Source organism: Megalobrama amblycephala, linkage group LG15 (assembly GCF_018812025.1).
Source record: "Megalobrama amblycephala isolate DHTTF-2021 linkage group LG15, ASM1881202v1, whole genome shotgun sequence".
NCBI classification, from domain to species: Eukaryota; Metazoa; Chordata; class Actinopteri; order Cypriniformes; family Xenocyprididae; genus Megalobrama; species Megalobrama amblycephala.
In genome coordinates this window covers 20,343,494-20,355,503 of record NC_063058.1, presented here as the reverse complement: position 1 = coordinate 20,355,503, position 12,010 = coordinate 20,343,494, and the positions used below count along the sequence as shown (strand labels likewise).

The 12,010-nt window shown below is 36.9% G+C and overlaps 1 protein-coding gene across 1 annotated transcript; it reads left to right on the top strand.

Moving 5' to 3' along the window:
• Positions 1 to 4,053: 4,053 nt before the first annotated feature.
• LOC125247923 (interleukin-17 receptor A) lies at positions 4,054 to 11,218 on the top strand. Its single transcript, XM_048159474.1, has 10 exons — positions 4,054 to 4,495; positions 4,599 to 4,623; positions 4,717 to 4,863; positions 5,012 to 5,118; positions 5,211 to 5,331; positions 5,727 to 5,887; positions 6,012 to 6,086; positions 6,205 to 6,274; positions 6,417 to 6,533; positions 9,881 to 11,218. Exons 1-10 carry the CDS (start codon positions 4,319 to 4,321, stop codon positions 10,894 to 10,896), a joined length of 2,016 nt encoding a protein of 671 aa, XP_048015431.1. The 5' UTR covers positions 4,054 to 4,318; the 3' UTR covers positions 10,897 to 11,218.
• The last annotated feature ends 792 nt before the right edge of the window (positions 11,219 to 12,010 follow it).

The window sequence follows — 12,010 nt, the reverse complement described above, 5'->3', positions numbered from 1 at the left end:
GCCAGCAAGACAATTAACACTTTCAGATGCCCAGAAAGCTACTAAAAACAATGTTATGAAGCGATGAGAATACTTTTGTGCGCCAAAAAGCCAAAATAACGACTTTATTCAACAATATCTAGTGAAGGGCGATTTCAAAACACTGTTTCATGAAGCTTCGAAGCTTTCGAATGTTTTGTTTCGAATCAGTGGTTCGGAACACGTTTCAAACTCCAAAGTCACGTGAATTACTGAAACTTCGAAACGTTTTTTAAACACTAACAAAGCCTCGTTTACTGAAATCACGTGACTTTGGCAGATTCACGCTCCGAACCACTAATTCAAAACAAAAGATTCATAAATCTTCATGAAGCAGTGTTTTGATATTGTCCATCACTAGATATTGTTGAAAAGTCATTATTAAGGGTTTTTTTTTGATGCACAAAAAGTATTCTTGTCACTTTATAACATTAAGGTTGAACCACTGTAGTCACATGAACTGTTTTAAATATGTCTTTAGTAGCTTTCTGGGCATCTGAAAGTTTAATTGTCTTGCTGTCAATGGAGGCCTTACTGATCGGATTTCATCAAAAATATCTTAATTTGTGTTCTGAAGATGAACGAAGGTTTTACGGGTGTAGAATGACATGAGGGTGAGTAATTAATGACAAAATTGTAATTTTTGGGTGAACTAACCCTTTAAGAATTACAAAAAAATGTTGTATTACAAGTTTTTTAAATTGTTTAAATATGCAAATTCACATTTGCATAAATTACCAGAACAGAAACCTTGGATAAAGCCAGGTTCAAAATTCTTGTTGCATTTTGTTGACTAGTCAGTATATGTATATATGTATTGTAATTGAAATATACAGATGCAAATAGATAAAGTGCAATGAAATACTAGCGACTAATGACGTACTAGCGTAGTAGCAGCTGTAATAAAATGTTCTCGTCGTAAACACTAAAGTTAACTGGCCTCTTTATTAACCTGCATGCTTGTGTTTGAGGACCATAAAAGCAAAGTTCTTCAAGGCTATGGTGCCTGCATGCCATGCAAATAGGGTGAAGGCAGACAGTAACTCATGTGTACTTGTTAAGAAGGAACTGACAGCACACTCCTAAAAGTTGGGTTTATTTATAATGCATTAAAATCTAGTTCTAATCCACAACATGCTGCATACTCAAACCTATACTTGTGGAAGCGCTCAATGACAATGTGACATTGTAGTAAACTGTTTTTTTTTTAAATGTATTCAGATGTGTCATGACATGTAGGTCATCATTTACTGACACAAATTTGAAGTGCCAGTGATAATATTGTGCTGTGAGTTTTTACTGTGTGACAGAATGAGACGGGGGTTCAAGGGCTTCTCAAATCCTCTGCTGACTGCTGGCATGTGGCGGTAGTTATCCGTGTCAGCAGAAGTCATGAAGTCATTTTAAATGTGCTTATATGTGGAAGTTTGCTTGTTCTCTTCTTTTTAAGTGTAATTTAACTGGCATTATTTTGTAGAGTGTGTTTAAAGACAGTTTGGCTAATGGTGTTATAATTCTGTTTGAAAATATAATTTACTACAACTTAGACAGCTGCTGTTTAAGGGTATAGAGAGAAAAATAAATATTGCTCATATACAATGATCCAAATAACCCTCCTAACTACTCTTTAAACTGACATGAGCCCTCTAGTGGCAATTAGTTGACTTTTAGCTAACAGTTTGCCTTTTAGATTGTCTGGCTATTTGCTGGTGTTTTTGAAATGCCGGTTGAATAGAATCGAACATCCTCTCATGGCTTATCAGATACTTTCTGTATTTAGAGGAAACCAGGAGATCAGATAAGGGGGAGAAGGAGTCTGACACACATAAAGAAATAAAGTTTTTCTCACAAACATTTCCTTTGATATTCGAGTCTGCCTTAAAATCAAGCCCTTTAACTACACATAAAAAAGTGAAGGGCTTGATTTTCTATATTTGATACTAGTTGGACTCACAACTTTAATAACAATTTAGTGTTGACATGCAAGAAAACTTAAGTTTCATTTTCCACCAGTGAAACTGAAAACCAAATATATTGCTTAAATATTGAGTATATCTATAAACTACTGTTAGGTTTAGGGTCATAAAGATTTTTTTAAAGCACAACCGTTTTCAACATTGATAAATAATAATTAGAAATGTTTCTTGAGCTGCAAATCAGCTATATCAGCTACATATATGTAAGCAATAAGGTACGAGAGGCTGTGCTGTATCGTGAATAAGTCACGGCTGAAGGGCGTTGTTAGGCACGACTTATTCACAATACAACACTAGCTTCAAGTACCTTATTGCTTTTATAAAACGGTTACCACACAATACAAATATTAAAGCCAAAAATATGTAACAATGCAACTTTGATGAAGTAAAATCACTTAAAGCCGTCCTTCCGCCAGAAGGGATACAGCAACGGCAAGAAGTGAGGCAAAATTTCATGATAAAATAACAGTAAATTAATTTGCTACTTATCATATTGTGTTTTATTAACGACTACACCTACCCCAACCCTAAACAACTTACAATAATGCAAATACACTAATTAAATTACCCAATATTAATTTTGCACAGGCCCAATGTCCGTAGCTGTACCTCTTCTAGTCTTTACTGCCATGAACAGCAACAGATATTACATTATTACACCATTAGATGGCGTAAAAGACTGTCTTTATGAGTGTGTCAGTCAGTAGTGAAGACTTTTACATTGAAAAGACTGAATTGTTAAGAATACAGAACAAGACGAAACTGAAAAATGTTTTGACTAGCACTGTCAGTCACGGGAAAACCCCTTAACTGTTAAAAGGACAAGATATTGCAGTCGACATTTAAACAATTTTTTTTATTTTGAACATAGGACTGCAGGTAATAAACTTGCTCAATCGATCTCTTTTTCACAATACTCTTCTACATAATACAATTCAGCTTCAATTAATAAATTGAGAACAAACAGTTTACGTTGCTAAGAGTGGTTGCTAAGGGTGTTGTGTAGTGATAATACACAGAACCGTTGGGTGAAGCGGTATATACAGTGTAAATTAGGGGTGCAACGGTTCTCGGTAAAAAATCGAACCGTACGGTTCTCCACTTACGGTTCGGTACGCACTTGCACCGCGGTTCATCTCGAATGACGACGCATATATTGGTTAAAATGGTTTGTTTAAAATAGCAACGTGGAAAACAGACAGACAGAGTTCAGACAATGTATGTTTCAGTCGATGGATGCGCAAAACGTTACAAAAACGATAACTCTTTGTAAAACAGTCACTCTTTGTAAACTGTTAACTGCGAGTGCCGTATGCTCTAATGTCCAGTCATTTACGCCGTCATCACCCGGGTGTTGATAGCGCGCGAGCGCAGATGAGACCTGAACAGCACACGTTGCTATCTGTGTTTAAACTAAACTCATTTAAGCCTTGTTGATTTAAACCTTCAAGAACAAGACGCGAAAGAGAACTCTCACGCGCTGTGAGAAGATTTGTGTGCACTCATCCGAAGCGCGCACACGCTTATTTCAGTCAGCGCGCAAATACTGAGTTGTCTTTCAAGTCTTGCGCTTCAGCGGACAAATTCATACAAAAATGATGTCAAGATGCCCGTCTTGGCGAGTATCCTAGCAAACATGGTCGGTTATGTCTTAAGTGAACGTATATTAGTCGAGAAAGACAACACACGTGTGACAGTATATGTACTGGATCGTGCATGTCTTAAAGGGAAAAAAACTATTCCTGCTGCCTGTTTTTAATGTTAAATCAAACAACAAATAACAAAGAAATCACTCACTGCTCTTGACTGAATAGTTTTTGTAACTTCAATAATGATTAATCTTTATTTATTTTATACAGTAAAGATAATATGCAGTGTTATTTTATATTTGATTACTTTATCCATTTTCTGTACCTGAAAACTACTGTTAGATACCTGAAAAACCTGAAAAGCACTGTTTATTTTATTTGAATATTTGCTTTATTGTACTTATTTGTGATGTTCCTTGTAGTTTGATTGTTTGTTCTTATTTTCGTTATTTTTATTTGACAGTAGTCCCATTTTCCCTAAACATAGCACATACCGAACCGTACCAAAACCGTGACCCTAAAAACTGTGATACGAACCGAACCGTGAGCAATTTGAACCGTTGCACCCCTAGTGTAACTATATATATATATATATATATATATATATATATATATATATATATATATCAAAGGAAATGTTTTTGAGAAAAGTTTTATTTGTCAGGCTCCTCCTCCCCCTTATCTGATCTTCTGGTTTCCTCTAAATACAGATAGTATCTGATAAGCCACGAGAGGATGTTCGATTCTATTCCACCGGCACTTCAAAAACAGCATATGCCTGTTGCAGTACCAGACAAAAACGGAACTACAATGAGTGTGATTTTTCTCTTTCTGTTCATTCTTTCTCATGTCATAATGAAAATGTCACCCCTGCATCTCATTGAACTCCCTCCGATGGAATGTTCTCAAGAGGTAAAGACACTGTTTTCCTTCCCTTTTATCTATAAAACATTAATGCTATGAATGTAAAAAAAACAACAATGAGTGAATCTTTCATTATGCTGTTTTCTGACAGGGGGTAGATTGCAATGTTCAAGTTGGTAAGTATAAGTTTTCTCTAAATTCATAGTAATGTGAGGTTTTTGAAGACAAAATCAAAGGTATGTTCATCAAATATTTCTTTGACGTCTTAGGGAACTGTTCAGATGAGGGTTGGGTGATGCCAAGGACTGAAGTCCCAGGTTCTTCTCGTGATGTAACTGCAAATGTAAAAGCCAAGAGGGATGATAGTGGACAGTTTGCACCAGTTATACACCTTACATGGAGCCAATTACCTGACAGTAAGATGTACAGCTGTTCAAGACTACAGTATTTAAAAATACTCAGATCATTTCAGTAAAATTGCCTTTTTGACAGGAAACTTTCTTTTGTCCAATTGTTTTCCCAGCATAATTTTAAGGTTACTTTTCTTTATATTGTTTTCATCAGGTAGTATATACGTCCTCAAAGGGACTGAAGTGCGTGTGGTTGAAATGGCCACAAATCAAAGCGTTTGTGTTCGTTACATTTTTCTTAACAAACTGAGACTGGGCTTGGTAAGAGAATTAATGCTTGTATAATCATATACTACTATGCAGTATTATTCATGCCACTGTTTCATCTTTGTTTCTTTCCTTCATATTTTTAGTGGACTTTTTCTTTGGACAGAATTGTGGTTGTCCCCAACTTTAAATATCAGGTTTTTGTAACCAATTTACCAAAGCCAGACAGAGGAATCAATACAGTCATTACCAACATCACAATTCCAGGTGAGAATAAATTAATGTTTAGATAACATTTGAGGTTTGATGATTAGATACTCTATATATTTAGATTTGTAGCAGTTATTTAAAATCTACATGAAACAGAAGTTGCAGTAGTCTTTTCTTCCCTATTGTGATGTATATCTGAGTGAAACGACACCTTAAACAAGAAAAAATGAAGGGCGGGACTTGATTTTGTCTGTGGGGAATTGATTGGATGATTGGATAGTTGTGGTTTGCTATTGGTCGATCTCTTGTGAGTGACAGGTTGTCCCGCCCTCACGCCAGTAAACGTCATCAGAGAAGATGTCAATTTGACTTTAATGACTTTAATCAATTGAGTTATCTAAAGCAAATGCTTGAACGTGTTCCTGTTTGTATAAATCTGTTTGTCGTTTTAGAGAGCATTTGGGATAAGAAGGTAAAATGGTCAGTGAGAAACTATAAGAAAAAGGACTTGGTGATAACCATAGAATTTGAACCACTAGAGTTCTCTGACCAACACAGAGTCTCCATCTGCAGTCCTGACCTTCACCCAGAACCATCTCGCATTGTCATAAAGGTACTTCCAATGTTCAATATTCCGATGTAAAGAAAAAGTCTCCACACTGCCATCTGTTGTATATTCCTTTATAAATGTATATATTCATATATAGCATGATGTGAAAAGAATTCTGTTTTTAAAGGATAACGAGACATATCTAAAGGTTAATTTCACACTGGAAGCATGGTGGATAACTCACTGTAGTTTGGACTTGGTGGTGAGTTAAAGTTTCATTTGCATGTGTGCTGTTTGTTAATATATAATATACAGTAGTATGGGGATGTTTTGTTTGAGTCTTATATCACTAAATGGCTAAAAGATGTCCTGTTCAACAGATTCAGCCGCTGTCTATTCAAAGCATGAAGAACTGTCTGGATTACAGAGAGAAAGTTAATATCTGTCCCTGTACGTATTACACAGTAACCTTAAATGTCTTATTGCCTGTGTATTTTTAATTTTTAATTTTTTAATGCAAATGAAGTTCATTAACCTGATTTTTATTTTATTTGGATAGCTACTATTATCTCTATTAACATGTTAATGTCAGTTCTTCCAGATGCTCCTGTTCATTTTATTATTTTGGTGATACTGGGGGTGTTGACAGCCATATTGGTTGCTGTTGGTTGCTGTGTTGCATTTTTGCGGAACAAGAATTCACATAAAGGTTAGTGCAAATAAAAAAACTGTGTACTTAAAGGGATTGTTCACCTAAAAATGAAAATTCTCATCGTTTACGCACCCTCAAAAAAGAAATTCATACAGATTTGGAACAACTTGAGAGTGAGAAAATGATGACAGAATTTTCATTTTTGGGTGAACTATCCATTTAATGGCTTTAGTGAGGGAAAGAACTACAATCCAATGAAGCATTGCGACATAATCAAATTAAAAATGGAGAAATATAAAATTATTCATTTAAAGGTGCAATATGTAATATTTTTGCAGTAAAATATCCAAAAACCACTAGGCCAGTGTTATATATTTTGTTCACTTGAGTACTTACAATATCCCAAATGTTTGCAACTATTTGTAAATCGTGAGAAAATTGCAATTTTAACCAAGGCTCCGAGACGTGTGAGGAGTCGACGTGTCAATTGCGTCATACCCGCGTTACCCTCGGTTTCCAGTTTTATTTTGTAGAAACCATGGAAACACCAAAGACGCTATATTACATGTTTTAATAGACAAGGGAACAACTGTTTTGATATATTTATAGACAGAAAATTAATTGTTGTTAGCTCAACATGTTTAGTCTAATTGTTTAAATCTAATTTTCTTGATTTTTTGCGAGTACCATGCTTTACTATGCCTCAGAGAAAAACACTATTTTGTGAAGTAGCTAACATAGCATAATCAGATGCAGCTTTATTTTTAGTAACAGTAATACAGCATTTTCTCCATCATACAATACGTTTTAAAATTAATTGCACACCATTATCAACACAAGCTCTCCAGCATTTAATATGATATTCTAAAATAGATCTAGCTTACTGCGGTGTGTAACAGTGTCTCACAGCAGCCGCCGAGCGAACGCACAGAGTTACGTTATATAATTTTCAACACACTCAAATGTATCTAATATGATAAACAGAGCTGCGTTACCTCATACTCATGACGGAAAACGTGGGACGTGTGTTGAGCAATCGCTCCAGCGGCCTCGTTCAGCTCCCACAACACTCGGTCCTGCTCTGCTTCATACTACAGTAACGTTAATAATCGCATCCATGAACATGATTTCTTCCCGAGTCCTGTCTCAATTCTTTTCCACCGGCCGTTGAGGTAAAGACCACATGTCCCAAGATTCCACGCTCAAACTTATTGTCATCAAGCTACGCCTTTGTTTTGAATAGGCCTCTAGCGACCTCTAGCGGACAGAATTCTTAAATGCTGCACCTTTAAAGGCACACTATGTCAATTTTCGCCGCTAGAGGTCGCTTATTCAAAACAAAGGCATATCTTAACAACGCCTTGATATCGCGGAATCATGGGAGGTGTTGTCTTCACGTCTATAGCCGGTGGAAAAGAATCAGGATGGGACTCGGGCATGAGATTATTAATGTTCCTGTAGTATGAAGCAGAGCAAGAGCGATTGCTAATGAGAGACGAGCGTGACACATGTCTCCAGAGCAGCGGAACTTTTATTACACCACAGTCGCCCCTTCTGATTCTTCCGGTCATTCATATGTGGTGTAAAGCAGCGCTGTTTTACCATATTAGATTCATTTGTGTCACGGAATGGCACAGAGACGAGAGGGTTAGATCCAAATGCAGTTTTAATTGGGAAATCCACAAACATAATCCAGGCAGGTGAGGGTCAAAGTACACAGAGCAGTCCACATAAAGCAAAAAAAAAAACAGAAACAAAAGCCAGTGACAATAAATGAAACCTCGATAACAAAAGCAGAAACAAACCAGGTATAAATAGACAGAACTAATAATCAAACACAAAACAGCTGGGTGCAATGAACGGGATAATGAGTCCGGGAAGTGGGTTGTGCAGTCCAAGATTGTGGTGAGGAACAGTCCGGGTTGGAGTGCCCTCTAGTGGCAATTTTGGGCACTCCAACTGGTGCACATGACACATTTGTGTGTTGATAGTTGTTATAATGCTACTCTGCGTTTGCTCTGAGGCTACTATGAGACACTTGTTGCAAACATGGTACTCGCTGTAAATAAAGAATACGAGATTTAAAGGTGCCCTAGATTCAAAAATTGAATTTATCTTGGCATAGTTGAATAACAAGAGTTCAGTACATGGAAAAGACATACACTGAGTTTCAAACTCCATTGTTTCATCCTTCTTATATAAATCTCATTTGTTTAAAAGACCTCCGAAGAACAGCCGAATCTCAACATAATACCGACTGTTACGTAACAGTCGGGGTGTACGCCCCCAATATTTGCATATGCCAGCCCATGTTCCCAACATTATGAAAGGCATTAGACAAGGGCAGCCAGTAACGTCTGGATCTGTGCACAGCAGAATCATCAGTCTAGGTAAGCAAGCAAGGACAATAGTGAAAAATGGCAGGTGGAGCAATAATAACTGACATGATCCAACAGTGTGTAATGTTAGCTTTAGCCACAGAGTACTATCAAACTCGTTCAGAATCAAATATAAACACCCAAATATATACTATACTCACATGACCTGAAGCATGCATGCAGCATACATGACGAACATCTTGTAAAGATCCATTTGAGGGTTATATTAGCTGTGTGAACTTTATAAATGCACTGTATTATAGAGTCGCGAGCTCGATGGGCAGGGAGCATGAGATTTAAAGGGCCAGCAGCCCCTGAATCGGTGTATAGTTAATGATGCCCCAAAATAGGCAGTTAAAAAAATCTATGGGGTATTTTGAGCTGAAACTTCACAGACACATTCAGGGGACACCTTAGACTTATATTAAATCTTGTAAAAAAACGTTCGATGGCACCTTTAAACAATAAGACTTACTGTGTTGAGCTATATAACATGATTAGTTTTCTGTCGATGTCGAATGTATCCAAACAGTTGCTCACCTGTCTAATAAAACATATATTAAAGTGTTTTTGGTGTTTCCATGGTTTCTACAAAATAAAACCGGAAACTGAGGGTAACGCGGTACGATGTTATTGATAGGCGACGCATGGTCACGATTCTTCTCCTAGTTAAAATTGCTTATTTCTCTGGATTTAAGCATTCTTGGAAACATTTGGAATAATGTAACTACACAAGTCAACTTTTGGATATTTTAAAAATCCTAAAGTCTTACATATTGTGCCTTTAAAGTTGCTGAGTATATCTACTGAAACTTTAAAAATCAATTTCCCTATGGAGAAAATAAATCGAGTTTATTTCTGGAACCCAAATGTTGCACTCTGCAGTGTAATAAAGTTAAACATAGGCTACATTGCTCTTCACTTTTCAGTTGTTTTGCTGATTCTTCCACTCACTCTTTATTTATTGAATATGTTTTGAAGGTTTCAAAGCTTTTGTTTCTTAATAATAATCATGACTTTTGATAGAAACGCCATCCTCAGACAGCTCTACCTGTGCAGAGGGTAAACTGGAGTGGAATCCCGTTCAAGAGCATAAGAAGGTCATCATCATCTACTCTCTGGACCACCCCCTGTACAAAGAGATCATCTTGAAGTTGTGTGCCTTCCTGAGGGCTAAATGTGGCACAGACGTCACTCTGGATCTCCTAGACACCACCTGGCTCAGCACAATCGGCAGAATTCAGTGGCTAGATACGCAAAGGGAACGAATCTCCAAGTCCTTAGATAAAGTCCTGATCCTGTGCTCTCCAGGCGTACATGCGAAGTGGAAGGCCATGTGCGGTGAGCACAAAGTGAGACTGAAGGAGGATGAACGCTCACCCATAGGAGACATGCTCACACCAGCCCTGAGCCTCATTATACCGGATTTTGTTCACGCTTCATCTTTCCACAAGTACATGGTGGCTTATTTTGATGACGTGTGCCGTGAGGATGATGTTCCAGCACCTTTTAATGTGGTGGTGAAGTACAAGCTCATGAAGCACTTTGAGGAACTTTACTTCCGGATCTTAGACATGGAAAAACACGAGCCAGGGCGGGTTAAATGCATTGAAGGCATTAGGGAGAACGATTACTTTAACTGTCCCTCAGGACGAGCCCTTCGGGATGCTGTTGAAGCTTTTCATAATTACCAGCTGAAGAATCCAAACTGGTTTGAAATGGAGCTTTTGGACAGTGATAATGATGAAGAAGAGGAAAACATCTTGGAGTCAATGTTTCCTATAAACTATAACCCCGTCACTGAATGCTATAAGCTGACTGAAGAACGTAAAGCTCATGCAATTGTCAATTTGATTAAGTGTCATGATTTAAAGTCTTCCATCGCAGAGACAGGCATTTTACTGAACGAGAATTCTTCAGTTCTTACCACCGATGTGTACTACAGTGGTTCAGTCCTGAGTAGCTTTACTACTTTAGATGTGAAAGGTTTACCAGAGACTAAAGCTGTCGCACAACATGCTTTAAGTTTACAGCCTCTTTGAATTAAGCTTGACATAATCAGATTACTGTAACTTTCTGAGTCCAAAATTTTGCCTACTGTATGTATAAAATGGCATATCAAGTAAGTTATGAAACTACTTTTTGACAAAGACAGAAAAAATAAAAATGTGAAAATATAAGACATTTACTTATATTTGGCAGATGTTTTATCTAAAGCTATGTATATTGAATTCAGTGTACACATTTAATATTTTTGCATTTGCTGGGAATTGAACCCATGAAACTGCCATTGCTAGCACCATATTCTACTGTTTAAGCTACAGAAAATCTATTTTCTATAATAAACAAATTGCACAAACCATTTATTTTTTCCACATGAATTTGGTATTGTCACATTTTTTTTTTTTTGTAATTCCTGAAGTGTCAAAGAATGACAAATTTGAATACATTTTCAAAGGAAACGAGTGCAGAATTAAGGATATGATGTGTTATTGTTTTCTGAAACCTATAACCAAGAAATATGTAAATGATGTTGTTGAGGCTCACATAAATGATCTCTGAAGAATACATGGAGTACCAATGATTTAAAGGGGTAGTTCACCCAAAAATGAAAATTTTCCCATGATTTACTCACCCTCAAGCCATCCTAGGTGGATTTGACTATCTTCTTTCAGACGAACACAATCGGAGATATATTTAAAATTCTTGTCCTCCAAGGTTTATAATGGTAGTGAATAGGGAGACGCATTTTGAAGCCAAAAATAATGCTTCCATCCATAAAAAAACCTAATCCATACAATACGACTCCAGGGCATTAATAAAGGTCTTTGAAGTAAAGCGATGCGTTTTTGTAAGAAAATATCCATATTTACAACTTTATAAATTCAAATAACTAGCTTCCGGCAGACGACCGTACGCAGAATGTGCAAGTCGACTTGGAAGAGTATCCCCGGAAGCTAGTTATTTGAATTTATAAAGTTGTAAATATAGACATATTTCTTACAAAATCACTTCGCTTCACATCAGAAGGCCTTTATTAACCCCCTGGAGTCGTTATGGATTACTTTTCTTTATGGGTGGATGCATTTTTGGCTTCAAAACGCGGCCCCCCATTCAAAACCCCAATTCAAAATATATCTCCGATTGTGTTCGTCT

What these genes read in the sequence shown, in the direction of transcription:
- LOC125247923 (XM_048159474.1), top strand. Translation starts at nt 4,319, where the DNA reads ATGTTCGATTCTATTCCACCGGCACTTCAAAAACAGCATATGCCTGTT. An exon ending in ATGGAGCCAATTACCTGACA is followed by an intron (nt 4,864 to 5,011) that starts GTAAGATGTACA and finishes TGTTTTCATCAG; the next exon opens with GTAGTATATACGTCCTCAAA. An exon ending in ACAAACTGAGACTGGGCTTG is followed by an intron (nt 5,119 to 5,210) that starts GTAAGAGAATTA and finishes TCATATTTTTAG; the next exon opens with TGGACTTTTTCTTTGGACAG.